This window comes from Clytia hemisphaerica, unplaced genomic scaffold (genome assembly GCF_902728285.1).
Source record: "Clytia hemisphaerica strain Z4C2 unplaced genomic scaffold, Clytia hemisphaerica genome assembly, whole genome shotgun sequence".
Lineage (NCBI taxonomy): Eukaryota > Metazoa > Cnidaria > Hydrozoa > Leptothecata > Clytiidae > Clytia > Clytia hemisphaerica.
In genome coordinates, this window is record NW_027103882.1 from 233,483 (window position 1) to 245,645 (window position 12,163).

General features: G+C 36.8%; 2 protein-coding genes across 2 annotated transcripts in view; both read left to right on the forward strand.

Annotated features, from left to right (window-relative positions):
- The window catches only part of LOC136808480 (uncharacterized), a 209,915-nt gene that overhangs the window by 163,439 nt on the left and 34,313 nt on the right, over positions 1 to 12,163 (forward strand). The gene's annotated exons all lie outside the window — the stretch shown is intronic.
- LOC136808504 (uncharacterized) lies at positions 9,761 to 11,638 on the forward strand. The gene has a single exon (XM_067065031.1). The coding sequence runs from the start codon at positions 9,761 to 9,763 to the stop codon at positions 11,636 to 11,638; it is 1,878 nt and encodes a 625-aa protein (XP_066921132.1).

A 12,163-nucleotide genomic window follows, 5' to 3' on the forward strand; every position in this document is an offset into this window, starting at 1 on the left:
ATCAGTGAGTTCGACTGAAAATTTCTGAATTAATCACACGCATACGTAATTTGTCGTACTTTTAAACCACATGTAGTTAATTCCCGTGATAAACAAAGAGGAATGAATCCGTAGAGGTAGTACAGTCACTTTCGGTCGGGGTTGTGGACGGCAGCATTTGTCGTTATTTTTGTCTATTCTTAGTAATGCAGGATTTGCTAGATAAGCTCCCTCCATGATTGGAGTCTAAGAGTTTGAGTAAGCATAATTTAGATTGAGAGTTTTTTTGGATTTGTCTGAACTTACTCCTAAGGTTTGAAAAGACAAAATATTATATTTTTTTCAACACGATTTCTCCATTTGCAGATTTTGGAATATTTGCAGATCAGAATATTTACAAACATCTGACAACCAAACCCTCAAACCGTCAAAAGAGAGACAAAATCGTTGAAAAGTGACCTGATGATAAGAATAGGGAAATAAATTTGAAAGAAAACCTTATACTTGGATGATTCACTTTTTATATTTCGTACTCTTAAAGAGACTGCACGTGGGTGATAAACCTAACCCTTATTAAAGTGTTTCTTTACTTTTATAGAGAGGGGTTCCCAGTTTTTGTGCAGTAAAACTTGCGTACTTAATAATTTCACTTTGAGAAGTCACTACCGTTATCTTTCTTTAATCTTTAAAAAGTAACTATCCAGCTTTACTTTCAAATTTTTATTTCCGATAAAACTCGACTCTATCATTACACCAAAGGACAGGTAATTTCTGCGAAAACTTTTATCATAGCTCAAATAGGTACGCTACTTTTTTGAGATCGAATAATGCAGAAAATTACATTGTAGTTTCAAAAGTGAATTACCCGAGTTTATTGAAACTCCCGGGGGGGGGGGGCACTCCAGGTAAGTGACCTACCGGACGTGCGGCCCTTAAAATAAGGGTAGGTTTTTTAGACTTTGGAAAGTGCACTGTAAGGGTTGATTTGTGAGAAGTGGAAAAAAGTGCACTGTAAGGGTGTAAAATTTGAGAAAATACCAAATTTTGAGGTAAAATTTGAGAAATTTCAAGAAATTTTGCCCTGAAAAGGGCAAAGAATTTCGAAAAATTGCACTATAAGGGTCGATTTTCAGCCAAATTTTTTCTGTAAGAGTCCAATTTTAGAGACCTGATTTTCGGCCGAACGTACAGTCGTTTTCAAAATCGAGTGCACCCCCCCCCCGCCGGGTCGAAACTATTGATTTGCAAAAGTCTTCATCAAACCGACTGAAATCCAACGAATAAAGACTCTACACCTGTAGCCCGGGGGGGGGGTACTAGGGTTGGTAGACGAGGGGTATGTGCGGATGGGACCTCCAAAAACCGACCCTTAGAGAGACTTTTTTGAAAACTTTCCTAAGAATCGTAAATTTTCTGACCCTTAGAGAGACTTTGAAGGATAAAAAAACCGACCCTTACCGTCCGCACATACCCAGCACTCCTTTTTGCCCTGCCCCCCCCCCCAAGACCTGTAGAAGCTTTGTAAGGCCAAAAACTACCTTTACCGTCTATACTAGTCTACAATCATGGACAAAATATTTGAGACAAAAGGGATTTCCCGGCGAAATTTTAAACACCACAAGTGATTTTTAAGGGCCTTAAACTACAGTTGGAAAGTAGAGTCTTAACTCTGAGTTTTAACATGAGACTTAAGACTTAGGAGGACCTTAGGATCTGAGGATTTAAAAGCTCAAATGTGCTCCAATAAGGCTTGGAATATAGCCTAAAAGCCACCGAACCCCTCTAAAATCGAAATATTCAATGAAAGAAATTGGAAGTGCTATAATAGCAATTCTCACCCGAACTTTAATATCTGAAAAACGTTAAAATGCACTAAAATGTTAATATATTTCGATCATGATTGTAGTACCAGTTTTTATCCGCGGGAGTTTTCACTGAGAATTGTTGTTAAAAAAAACAGTCTTTTGTCATGCGCAAAAAATAAAACGAATTCCCCACAAACGTCGAAATTATGATAGTGTGAAGTTTTTATGAAAATAGGAACATATAAAAAGTAGGCAACGGAAAGAAAAAATAAGGCATTGAAATCTGGAAATTTGAAAAATATGTAAAATTGTATTTGATTGTTTAGATTCTTTTCAGAATTTTTTTTCATAATTTTTCATTTCTAGATGTAACCATTGTGTGGCTTTTAAAAGGTGCGGGTTCAATTGTCTATGTTGTTTTTAAAGGGACATTAAAGTACTGACGAAATTTGTAAACAAACCGTATGCAGCGGGATACAAAATCAAAACAAATGTCACATGTCAAAATAAAAAATCAACATAAAAGGGGTTGCGGAACGAACGTTCTGTTTTCGCAAAGCGAAGAAATCCAAAATGTACTACTCCATCATTAATGCAGAATGACAAAAAAACAACTTATAAGATCTTTTTCTGCTGAAGTAATTACTGTACACGTTTTTTTATAAGCAAATGTCTGCCCCTATGGCGCTATGTCCTTAAAACAAAAGAGCCAACAAATGATAAAGGTACCAAAAACTGAATCTGCACATGCTAATAAATGTTATGCCTATAGAAAAAAATCATGTGGTTATTCAAAAGACCGTCGCCTGGTCGCGTTCTCCCAAACGACTATGCCAAGGAGGAGAATGTTGGAAAAATTAGAAATGCATGAAGACAGGGGTGTTCCAAAAGCACCTGGAGGTATTTGAAAAGGAATTGTACTCAATTTTATAATTTTTTTTAACAGCTTTAAAAAATCTTGCTGATTAAAATTACAAAAATATTTGCTCAATATATACAACTTTCCACAGCATAAAATAACAAAAATTAATATCAAAAATAAAAAATAAAACTCAAAAAATAGCACCGTAGCTGATTGTACTGTTTTACATAGAGTATTTTTATACAAGGCTTTTGAACTAAAAATTATTTGATGTGTCTTAAAAAAAAATCTTCTAGAATTTTTCAACATAAGTATCTGTGAAAATAGACCCTTTCTTAAATTAATAATAAAAAGCTCTAGCATAAAAAGAACGATGAAGAGCGGTGGAATTTGGCACCCTTGAGAATAAACTATATTGACTTCCAATAGTTTCCAATTTCAAAGATGAACCCTCTCCCCCACAGGACCCCATTTTGTCATTTTGGCCGAAATGAGGTTTGACGGTTGCCAATTTTTAGAGGGAGCACACTGCGACGGAGAGCAGTAAAATTTGGCACATAAACCCTTGAGAATAAACTCTATTGACTTCCAATAGTTTCCAATTCCAAAAGTAATCACAGGAACTTCAAAAACCAAATTTGAGAATATCAAACGAATATCAAACGTCAAACGTAGAATATCAAACCAACTTCAACTTAATATCGAATCATATTTTATCGAATCTGGATGGGAATAATGGTGTAATATTTGCTTGATCTCAAACCACAAAGTCTTTCTCGTTTCATGAAGAATAATTAAAAAATAATGTGTCTGTTCTTCACGTTGTAAAGTCTAAAAGTTAAAATAATTCGAAGTCTAAATGTTGTTCTTCACACCATTCCTCCTCAACGAATTTTACTGACCACCACAATCACCGAAGCAAATATTTCAATGGCGTATGATCTTTTTTGTAAAAGTGTTACTCAAATAGTTGAACAGTCAGTGTATTGGCTGACAACGTGACAAAAAATCATTGTTTGGCAACAATATCCGCTGAATGTTAAGTTTAACCATGACATAATTCCAATAAAATTATAGTGTCTAAAAAGTTAAGATATTTCGAAATCCGAATGTTGTTTTAAATCTGACTTGACTGTTGCAGTTGATATTTGGTTTGATCAAGTCACAAGAACAGTTTTCCATGAAATTAATGGATGTAATAGGAATAGTTACTCCAACTGACTCCAATCAATTATCACAAAAAAGTGCCATGAAGTTTGGATGCCACAATGTCTATGCAAACAACCACAAGACCATTTTATCGAAAATTTCAGTTGACAGCCACATCAGCAAGTAGAGGATAAGACAGCTCTCACCTCTCCCAGAGGAAGTGGTAAAAAACCTCAAGAATGATACTCGAGTAAAATTTCTAATATTGTGAACAATAGCAACGTCATTTGTCATTTTACAAGCAAAAGATGACTTTCAGCTTAAAAAAAATTGGCAGGATCCTGTCGATAAAAACCGCCATCTTTGTTGGCCCAGCGCTAGCGATAGGGCCTTTCATTTGCAACTTTCCGTCCTCATCCAAGTCACGTGACTAAAATATGCAATTTTACCGGTTTGAGAGATGTGAAATAGCGTTTGCAGCCTACTTTTTTTGATCTCGCGCTCCGAAAACGATTAAAATGCTAGATCCTATCCATCGGCACGAAATTTAAAAAGTCAAATTTTTGCTTCACTTTTTTTTGCTGGAGAAAGCTTAAAGTTGCCTATCTACAATCATGGACGAAAATTGTGAGACAACCCTCCTTCCCCCCCCCCCTTCCCCCCAGTGGCAATGTTGAAGGGCATTGGAAAAGTTGGTGGGAAGGTCGTTCGCACTAAACATTGCCACTGGGGGGGAAGGGGGGACCATTCCATGGTTTTTCCAGAGCATTTTCCAGTGTTTTTCTCAAACATTAAAGTCCATGATTGTAGCCCTTCGGGCTTTACAGATATCGAGTGTTATTTTTTTCGTGCCTTGCGTGCCTTCGTGCCCTTCGTGCCTTTTGAAAAAAAGGTCGTGCCTTTGAAAAAAAAGTTCGTGCCTTTAGAAAAAAAGTTCGTGCCTTTCGAAAAAAAGTTCGTGCCTTTGAAAAAAAAGTTCGTGCCTTTCGAAAAAAAGTTCGTGCCTTTTGAAAAAAAGTTCGTGCCTTTCGAAAAAAAGTTCGTGCCTTTCGAAAAAAAGTTCGTGCCTTTGAAAAAAAAGTTCGTGCCCTTTGAAAAAAGTTCGTGCCTTTTGAAAAAAGTTCGTGCCTTTTGAAAAAAGTTCGTGCCTTTCGAAAAAAGTTCGTGCCTTTTGAAAAAAGTTCGTGCCTTTCGAAAAAAGTTAATGACAAAAAAAATAACCAGAAGCTTCATGAGGTTAAAAAACTTAGAAGGGTGGTGATTTAAACTACATACACTTTTTTATTAAAACGCCTTTAAATCATATAAGTAGTTTTGGCGAGCAGGGTATACTTATTTTTTAAAACAAATTTCAGCTGCTTTTTGGCCCAGCGCTAGCGATAGGGCCTTTCATTTGCAACTTTCCGTCCTCATCATCCTTTCCGCTGTCTGTCCGTCCGTTTTGGTAGAAACGGCGCTTAAAACCAGTAACACACTTTTTAATTTTGCCGTCTGGAGAGGGAAAAGCTTGCTAAAGTCGGATACTGGCTATAAAAGATATATTTTCTGATTCCGCGCTCCTTCAAAACAATTTTCAAAACAAAACAAGATGGCGGTCGAAGCGAGGAGGTTGATTCATACTTTCTTGAACATTTTCTTTGCTTTAGTGGTCAAGAGACTTTCAAACCAAAGAAATTTTGTAATGATTTTTCTTTATAAACCTTTTTCAACATTCTGTCATATCTTATAGTCTTTGCTCAAGTTTTAATAAAGTTTTATGAGTGAAAATTCTACCTAAAAATCACCTTCATTTTTTAGCTTCTTGTTTTCAAAAAGATTTTATTTTTAGGAAATAATGGCTTCCGATATAGAAATAAATAAACTGAAATGCAGCTGATGTGTAAAATTGAATAAGATTGGAACTTTTTTCTTGATGCGATACAAGAAAACAGTCACTTCTGGATATGTCGCTGTTTTACCAAAACAACAGTCAGTGACAGTGTTGGGACGTGTGCGTGGTATGATTTTCAAACTCAACACATAATTATTACAAGTTAACTGATTCTGGAATTTGGTAATGGACACTAAAATGGAGCTCGTGTGTAAATTCGAACAAGATTGGAACTTTTTCCATGATGTTACGCGTGAAAATGGTTATTTCTGGTTCTGTCTCGTTTGACGATTGGTGGCTTGATTTTTCAAACTCGACACAGAATTATTTCAAGTAAGCTGATTATGGAATTAAGTTATTGGAGACTAAAATGCAGCTCAATGTGTAAATTTGAACAAGATTGGGACTTTTTTCATGATTCTACGTATATTAAATAAAATGGTCTTTTCAAAAATGGTTTCGACTGCGGTCGAGCAATGATGATGATGATGAAATAAAATGGCCATTTCTGTTCTGGATCTGTCGCATTAAACGATCGGTGGCTTGATTTTTCAAACTCGACTCACATAATTATTTATTGTTTAAAAAGTATAAACTGATTCTGGAATTTGTTAATGGACACGAAAATGCAGCTCATGGGTAAATTTGAACTATATTGCAACGCATGAACAGTGAAAATGATCATTTCTGGATCTGTCACATTAAACTGTTAACTCACATTAACCACATGAATTTTATTGGCCTGGATATGCAGACTGTAAACTATTTCACCGTCTAGTTTTTTAAAGATTAATTTGGTTTACAGTCTGGTCCAACTAACATGCCTGCATGGATATTTCTCCCTGCATATGTGAGTGCACCTAATTGGTTAAAAAGCACCCACTCACTATATATTTGCGGGTATTTTTTATATTTTTCTATGGGCGCGCATAATTTATGGAAATTTTCCACCTAGGACATTTTTATTCCAACCCCTGCCGCTTATTAAGTTTTGAGATTTTTTCCAACCTCCCCCCCCCCCGCTTATTCCAAACCCCCCCGCTATTAGGTACCCGAGAGTATTCAACCGTGAACCTGCGCCTGTAGACCCGGTTGGAATGGAGACCATTCAATAAAGTTTCAAGCGTCTAACTATTGAGAAGTACTGCGGTGACTTTGAAAATATTTTTCCTGTCTTTGATCAACATGGTCATATATTTGCTGTTTTGCACGCTCGTTTTCAACACGTTACTTTTCGCTGGGCCTTCACGCCCAACGGGCTTCTTGTTTATGATTCACAAGCGTGTGAATCAAACTGGATATCATTTCAGTTACTTTTTACTTTTTTGCAAAAAAGTTTAATTTTTTTGCATAAAATGATAGAAACAAAAATAAAGTTTTTCTAAAAGTAATTTCCAGTAAAATTTACGAGATAGATGCTTCTTTTCACTGCTTAAATCGTATCATTCCTTAGAGCAAAGTCGACATTTTTCACCGTTGTCAAGCACTTCTCGATCGTCCATCGTTGTCAAGCACTTTTCGAGACAGCTCTCCGAACATATACAATATTTTTTACGTCCCGCGTATGCGGATCTTGCCAAAGGATGCTACACTCCCTATTCAGGCCCTCATAACGGTCGTTCCGCAATCAAAACAAATATGTATCGAAAACATACAAAGTCAAGGGGTTGCGGAACGACCGTTCCGTTTTCGCAAAGCGAAGAAATTTCGACACTAACAAATTATTTTTATAAGTCAAACTTTTATTGATAATGTTTTCCAACTCAACTCTTTCTTTTTTATAAGAATTTTATAAGAACAATACGAGGCTCAAAAATTAAATACGTTGGGTTTTGAGCAATTCAAAAACAATTTCAGGCTCAAAGTGCAAAAAAGGACAGCCAAACTTTTAAAAATATTTACTGGTTCTTATAAAAAAGAGTGCAAGTGACAAAAAAGAACACAAATGTTTCTTGTGCAATGGCTGAATGACCAACAACAAAGATATTACATTAGGCTTTAGGCTGGTAGTTTATCTGAACAAATTAAAAGACTTTTATCCCACCTTTTTGTGAGTTTTTGAAACAATTACTTAGCTCTCTATAAAACTTTTACAAAGACAAATTTATCAACAATTCAAAAATTATATTATACATTTCCCTTCAAAATTTAAAAGAAAATAGTGCGTAGTTTGAAAGAAGTTCTTGAGCTTTTCAGCCATTAGAACCTAGTATACAATCTCTTAAAATGTGCTACCTCTTTATGATATCATTCACTTCAAATGTAGTATCAATTTTCCGAAAAGGAATCAGCAGCCTAGCAATAATTTCCAGTAACTTATCAAGACTAGTGACATTTTTTGCGTGATGAAATTTTGTCTTTTTGTGTCTATTTTTGCGATATTGTGTGTTCGGCAAAAAGATGTTCCCAATGTTTCATTTATAAAATCAATCCAAACCAGTCCAAACTAATTTTTTCAAGAACCTTGCCTTGCAGAATAAAATTCAAAAACTTCTACAATTCATATAAGTATATTAAAGTAATGCCATTATACTATTTATTAGGCGGTAATAATAACAAGCGTTATCTACAACGATTAATTCCTCTCTATGAAGGGGTGCCAAATAAGAAAAAATAACTCATCGTGCGATTAGACAATGAAGCACAACCCAATCCCAACAAGTCAAAGAGTTATGAAAATATAAGTTGATTTGCCAGTAAAAAACACTTTTTTGTAAAAGATATCTTGTTTGAAAATATATTCGAGCTAGCATCAAAAGTAACATATCGGTACTTTTATCATTTAAGTTGTCTTTTGGGCTAAAGTCATCAATCATGCTTTTGTTATCACTTTACTGTATCGTACAAATATAAATCGGCATTATTCTAATTTGATGATGATCAAGCTCCAATGTTAAACAAAAATCTCTCGAGAGTCAGCAAGCGATAATGGAATCAACAATCAATCAAGGCAAATCAAAATGATTCCATTCATTATCGAATAAATATTGAAGAAATCTTCAATGACGAAAATAGCAACTAGTAATTATCATTTTGATTCTGCTTTCCAGTACAGTCTTCTCTTTTGTCTCGTAAACATTGCACGGAATAACATGGAATTGGCACAATTTATATTCAGCAGGTCAGGACCATTTTTATTATTCTCCATCAATCACAATCTGTTTATACAGTCATAATGCTATGTATATTTTGGCTTTATGCTGCTTCTTTGTTGTGCACGTTCACCCACCAAAACTCTGAAACACTGCTGACCTGAACCCTGAAGACAGAGAAAAGAGATGAAAATAATTATAGTTAGAGTAAAATTGAATAAACACACGAAATAAAAAATAAGCCTGTGGAAAGATGGCCATATGATATCCATGAAACACATGGCCGAGAAAAAAACATTTTGTTTTATGATGAGATGAAATCCAATTTAATACAAAAAAGTCAACACAAAGAAAAAGTACTAATGTAACATTCCAAAGGTAGTTGAAACTATAAAGGTGAAAAAAACTGAAGATTTACCTTTCAATGGGCCATAATCAATCCAAAGGTTAATGCATGCACCTCAAAAACCGAAGAGATTCGTTGGTTTTCAGGGCCATCTTTGTTGTTTTGAAAATGAAACGCAGATCTGGAACAAGCGGGAAAAAAGCAAAGGAGATAAAGCTTTGACACTCTTACTATTAATTGTACAAAAGTTGCAATTTTAATCAAAAGTCTTACTTTATAATACTTTTGATATCAATCATATTCTATTGCAATAAATATTTTTACAAAACAGATACTTTTAATAGTGCTATACAGAAAATTGATCCCATTCAACACGAAGCAAAGTCGATATGTCACCGGACGATTTTTTTTGAAAATTTCGTGCATATACAAATTTTTTACGCCACACGCCCAGATCTAGAGAAAGGATCACTGACCTTTATATACCCTGGACAAAGCTTCTCAATCCCAGCCAAGCAAAATCTTTGATCGGAGTTTTTTGAAAATTGGTACCCTAATGTCGGCACTACTCGATAGCGGTGTAAATGCATCGAGAGCGCTAGGTCTACTTTTACTCAAATTCTTTTGATGAGGCGTCCTGAGGTCCTGAGGCGAATTATGGGGAAGGTTGTCATGTCAGCTTTCTCCAAAGACGTCGTCAAAGCAACCAACAAAGCGCAGATGTGCGGGCGTCAATCAGGAAGTGAAGCTGCAATACACGCAATGCGGAAGATGTATTCCAACGAAAATACAGATGCAGTAATTCTGGTGGACGCAGCAAACGCGTTCAACAATCTTAATAGAGGTGTGCTATTACATAACATCAAGTACATCTGCCCTGAGATCGCTACATACACCACCAACTGCTACACCAATCCTGCAAGATTGTTTGTCATCGGAGGGTTGGAACTCAAATCCAGAGAAGGCACAACTCAAGGCGATCCTCTTGGTATGGCCATCTACGCTTTGGGAATAACCCCCATGATGAATATCATGCTGATGGCGATTGCCGACAAACACAACAAGATGGTGGGTTTTGCAGACGATATCACCGCAGCAGGAGACATCCAGTCACTCAAACAATGGTGGGACCTTCTCCTTGAAATTGGCCCTGCATACGGATACTTCCCGCAACCATCGAAATCTTGGCTGATAGTAAAAGAAACCAAGCTCACCGAAGCAACCGAAGTATTCGCAGGTACACAGATTCAGATCTCCACTGAAGGTGAACGTCATCTAGGCGCGGTCATTGGGACAGACGAAAACAAACGAAACTACATCAACGAAAAGATCAGCAAGTGGAAGGATGAAATCATCCTCCTTGCTGACATAGCCGCCACGTATCCTCAATCGGCATATGCTGCTTACGTTACAAGCTATCAACACAAGCTGACGTATTTCCTGAGAACGATCCCGGGTATATCCGAAGAAATCAAGCAAGTTGACGAAGTGGTCAGACATCGGCTGATTCCTGCTCTGGTTGGTGGTCACATCATCAACGATAAAGAACGCATCATGTTGTCATTACCACCACGTCTTGGTGGCTTGGGACTAAAGATCTTCGAAGAAGAAGCTGAAAGCAACTTTCAAGACTCGATGAACGCCACAACAACTCTTCAAAATCAGATTCTGGGTTCGAATGACGAGAATCAAAAGTCCAGAAGTCAGCTTCGCAAAGAACGAGATCTACGAGATCAAGGCAAACTTCAACAACTTCTGGACGAATCCGATGAATCGACCAAACGAAAGATGGAAACTCTCAACCAAAAGGGGGTTTCAAACTGGCTGACGGTGCTTCCGATCAAAGACGAAGGTTACGAACTATCAAAACAAGAGTTCTGGGACGCTATACGTATTCGATACGATTGGCCCCTAGATAGAATCCCGACACATTGTCCGTGTGGAGCGAAATTCGATGTTGCTCATGCCCTCTCGTGTAAGAAGGGTGGCTTCATAACTTTGCGTCACAACGAGATTCGTGACATCACAGCAAAGCTGCTAAACGAAGTTTGCGTCGACGTACGAAAAGAACCTATCTTGCTTCCCATCGGTAATGAAGATCTCCCGAATCAAGCTAACAAAAGCAGAGAAGCAAGACTTGATATTAGCGCACTTAACTTTTGGACGCATGGTCAACGAGCATTCTTTGACGTAAGGGTTTTTAACCTTTTTGCTCAGCGACACATCAATTCCAAAGTTGAGAACTGCTTGAAAACGAACGAAAACGAGAAGAAGCGTATGTACGGAGAACGCGTTCGACAATCCGAAAATGGAACATTCACACCAATCGTTTTCGCGGCTAACGGTGCAATGGGCGTGGAATGCATTCGTTTCTATCAACGACTATCCGAGTTGTTGGCCGACAAGCGAAAGGTTCCTCAGTCAATCGTGACGAATAAATTGAGAACATTGATTTGCTTTTCACTTTTGCGTTCAACCGTAAGGTGTTTACGTGGATCACGGGGAAAAATATTCACCCCAGAAAACATTTTATAGACTATTATTTTACTTTTATCTTTCGAGTCTTTTCAGTTTCTTGTCGTTCTGGTCTTTTCAGGTTGTTTTTTGTGTGTGTGGCCCACTTTTTGGGGGTTTTTTTTTATAGTGCAATATATATATAAAAGTATAAATAGGAAAAATTCTTTTGATGATGTAGCGGCGTTAGACGTTAATTTTTAACATTGCAATGGCTTCTCCTTGGGTACCAATTCTAAAAAAACTCCAATCAAAGATGGCAGATATTGTTTGGTCCAGGGTTATATAAAGGTCAGTGGAAAGGATGCTACACTCCCTTTCGGGCGCTTCGCGCCCTCAAAACGGTCGTTCCGCAAATATGGTTAATTTTGATTGTTTCAATTGTTTTACAAGTTTGTTTTGGATACGTAATTTTAATTGTTCTCTTTAATGACACGTGGTTCACGCAATGTTTACATTTTACTACTTTTATGTCCCTTTAAATGTCAGTGTCTGCAGAGAGTACTTATAAGTGAAATTACAAATGAAAATTCTCATTCATCTATT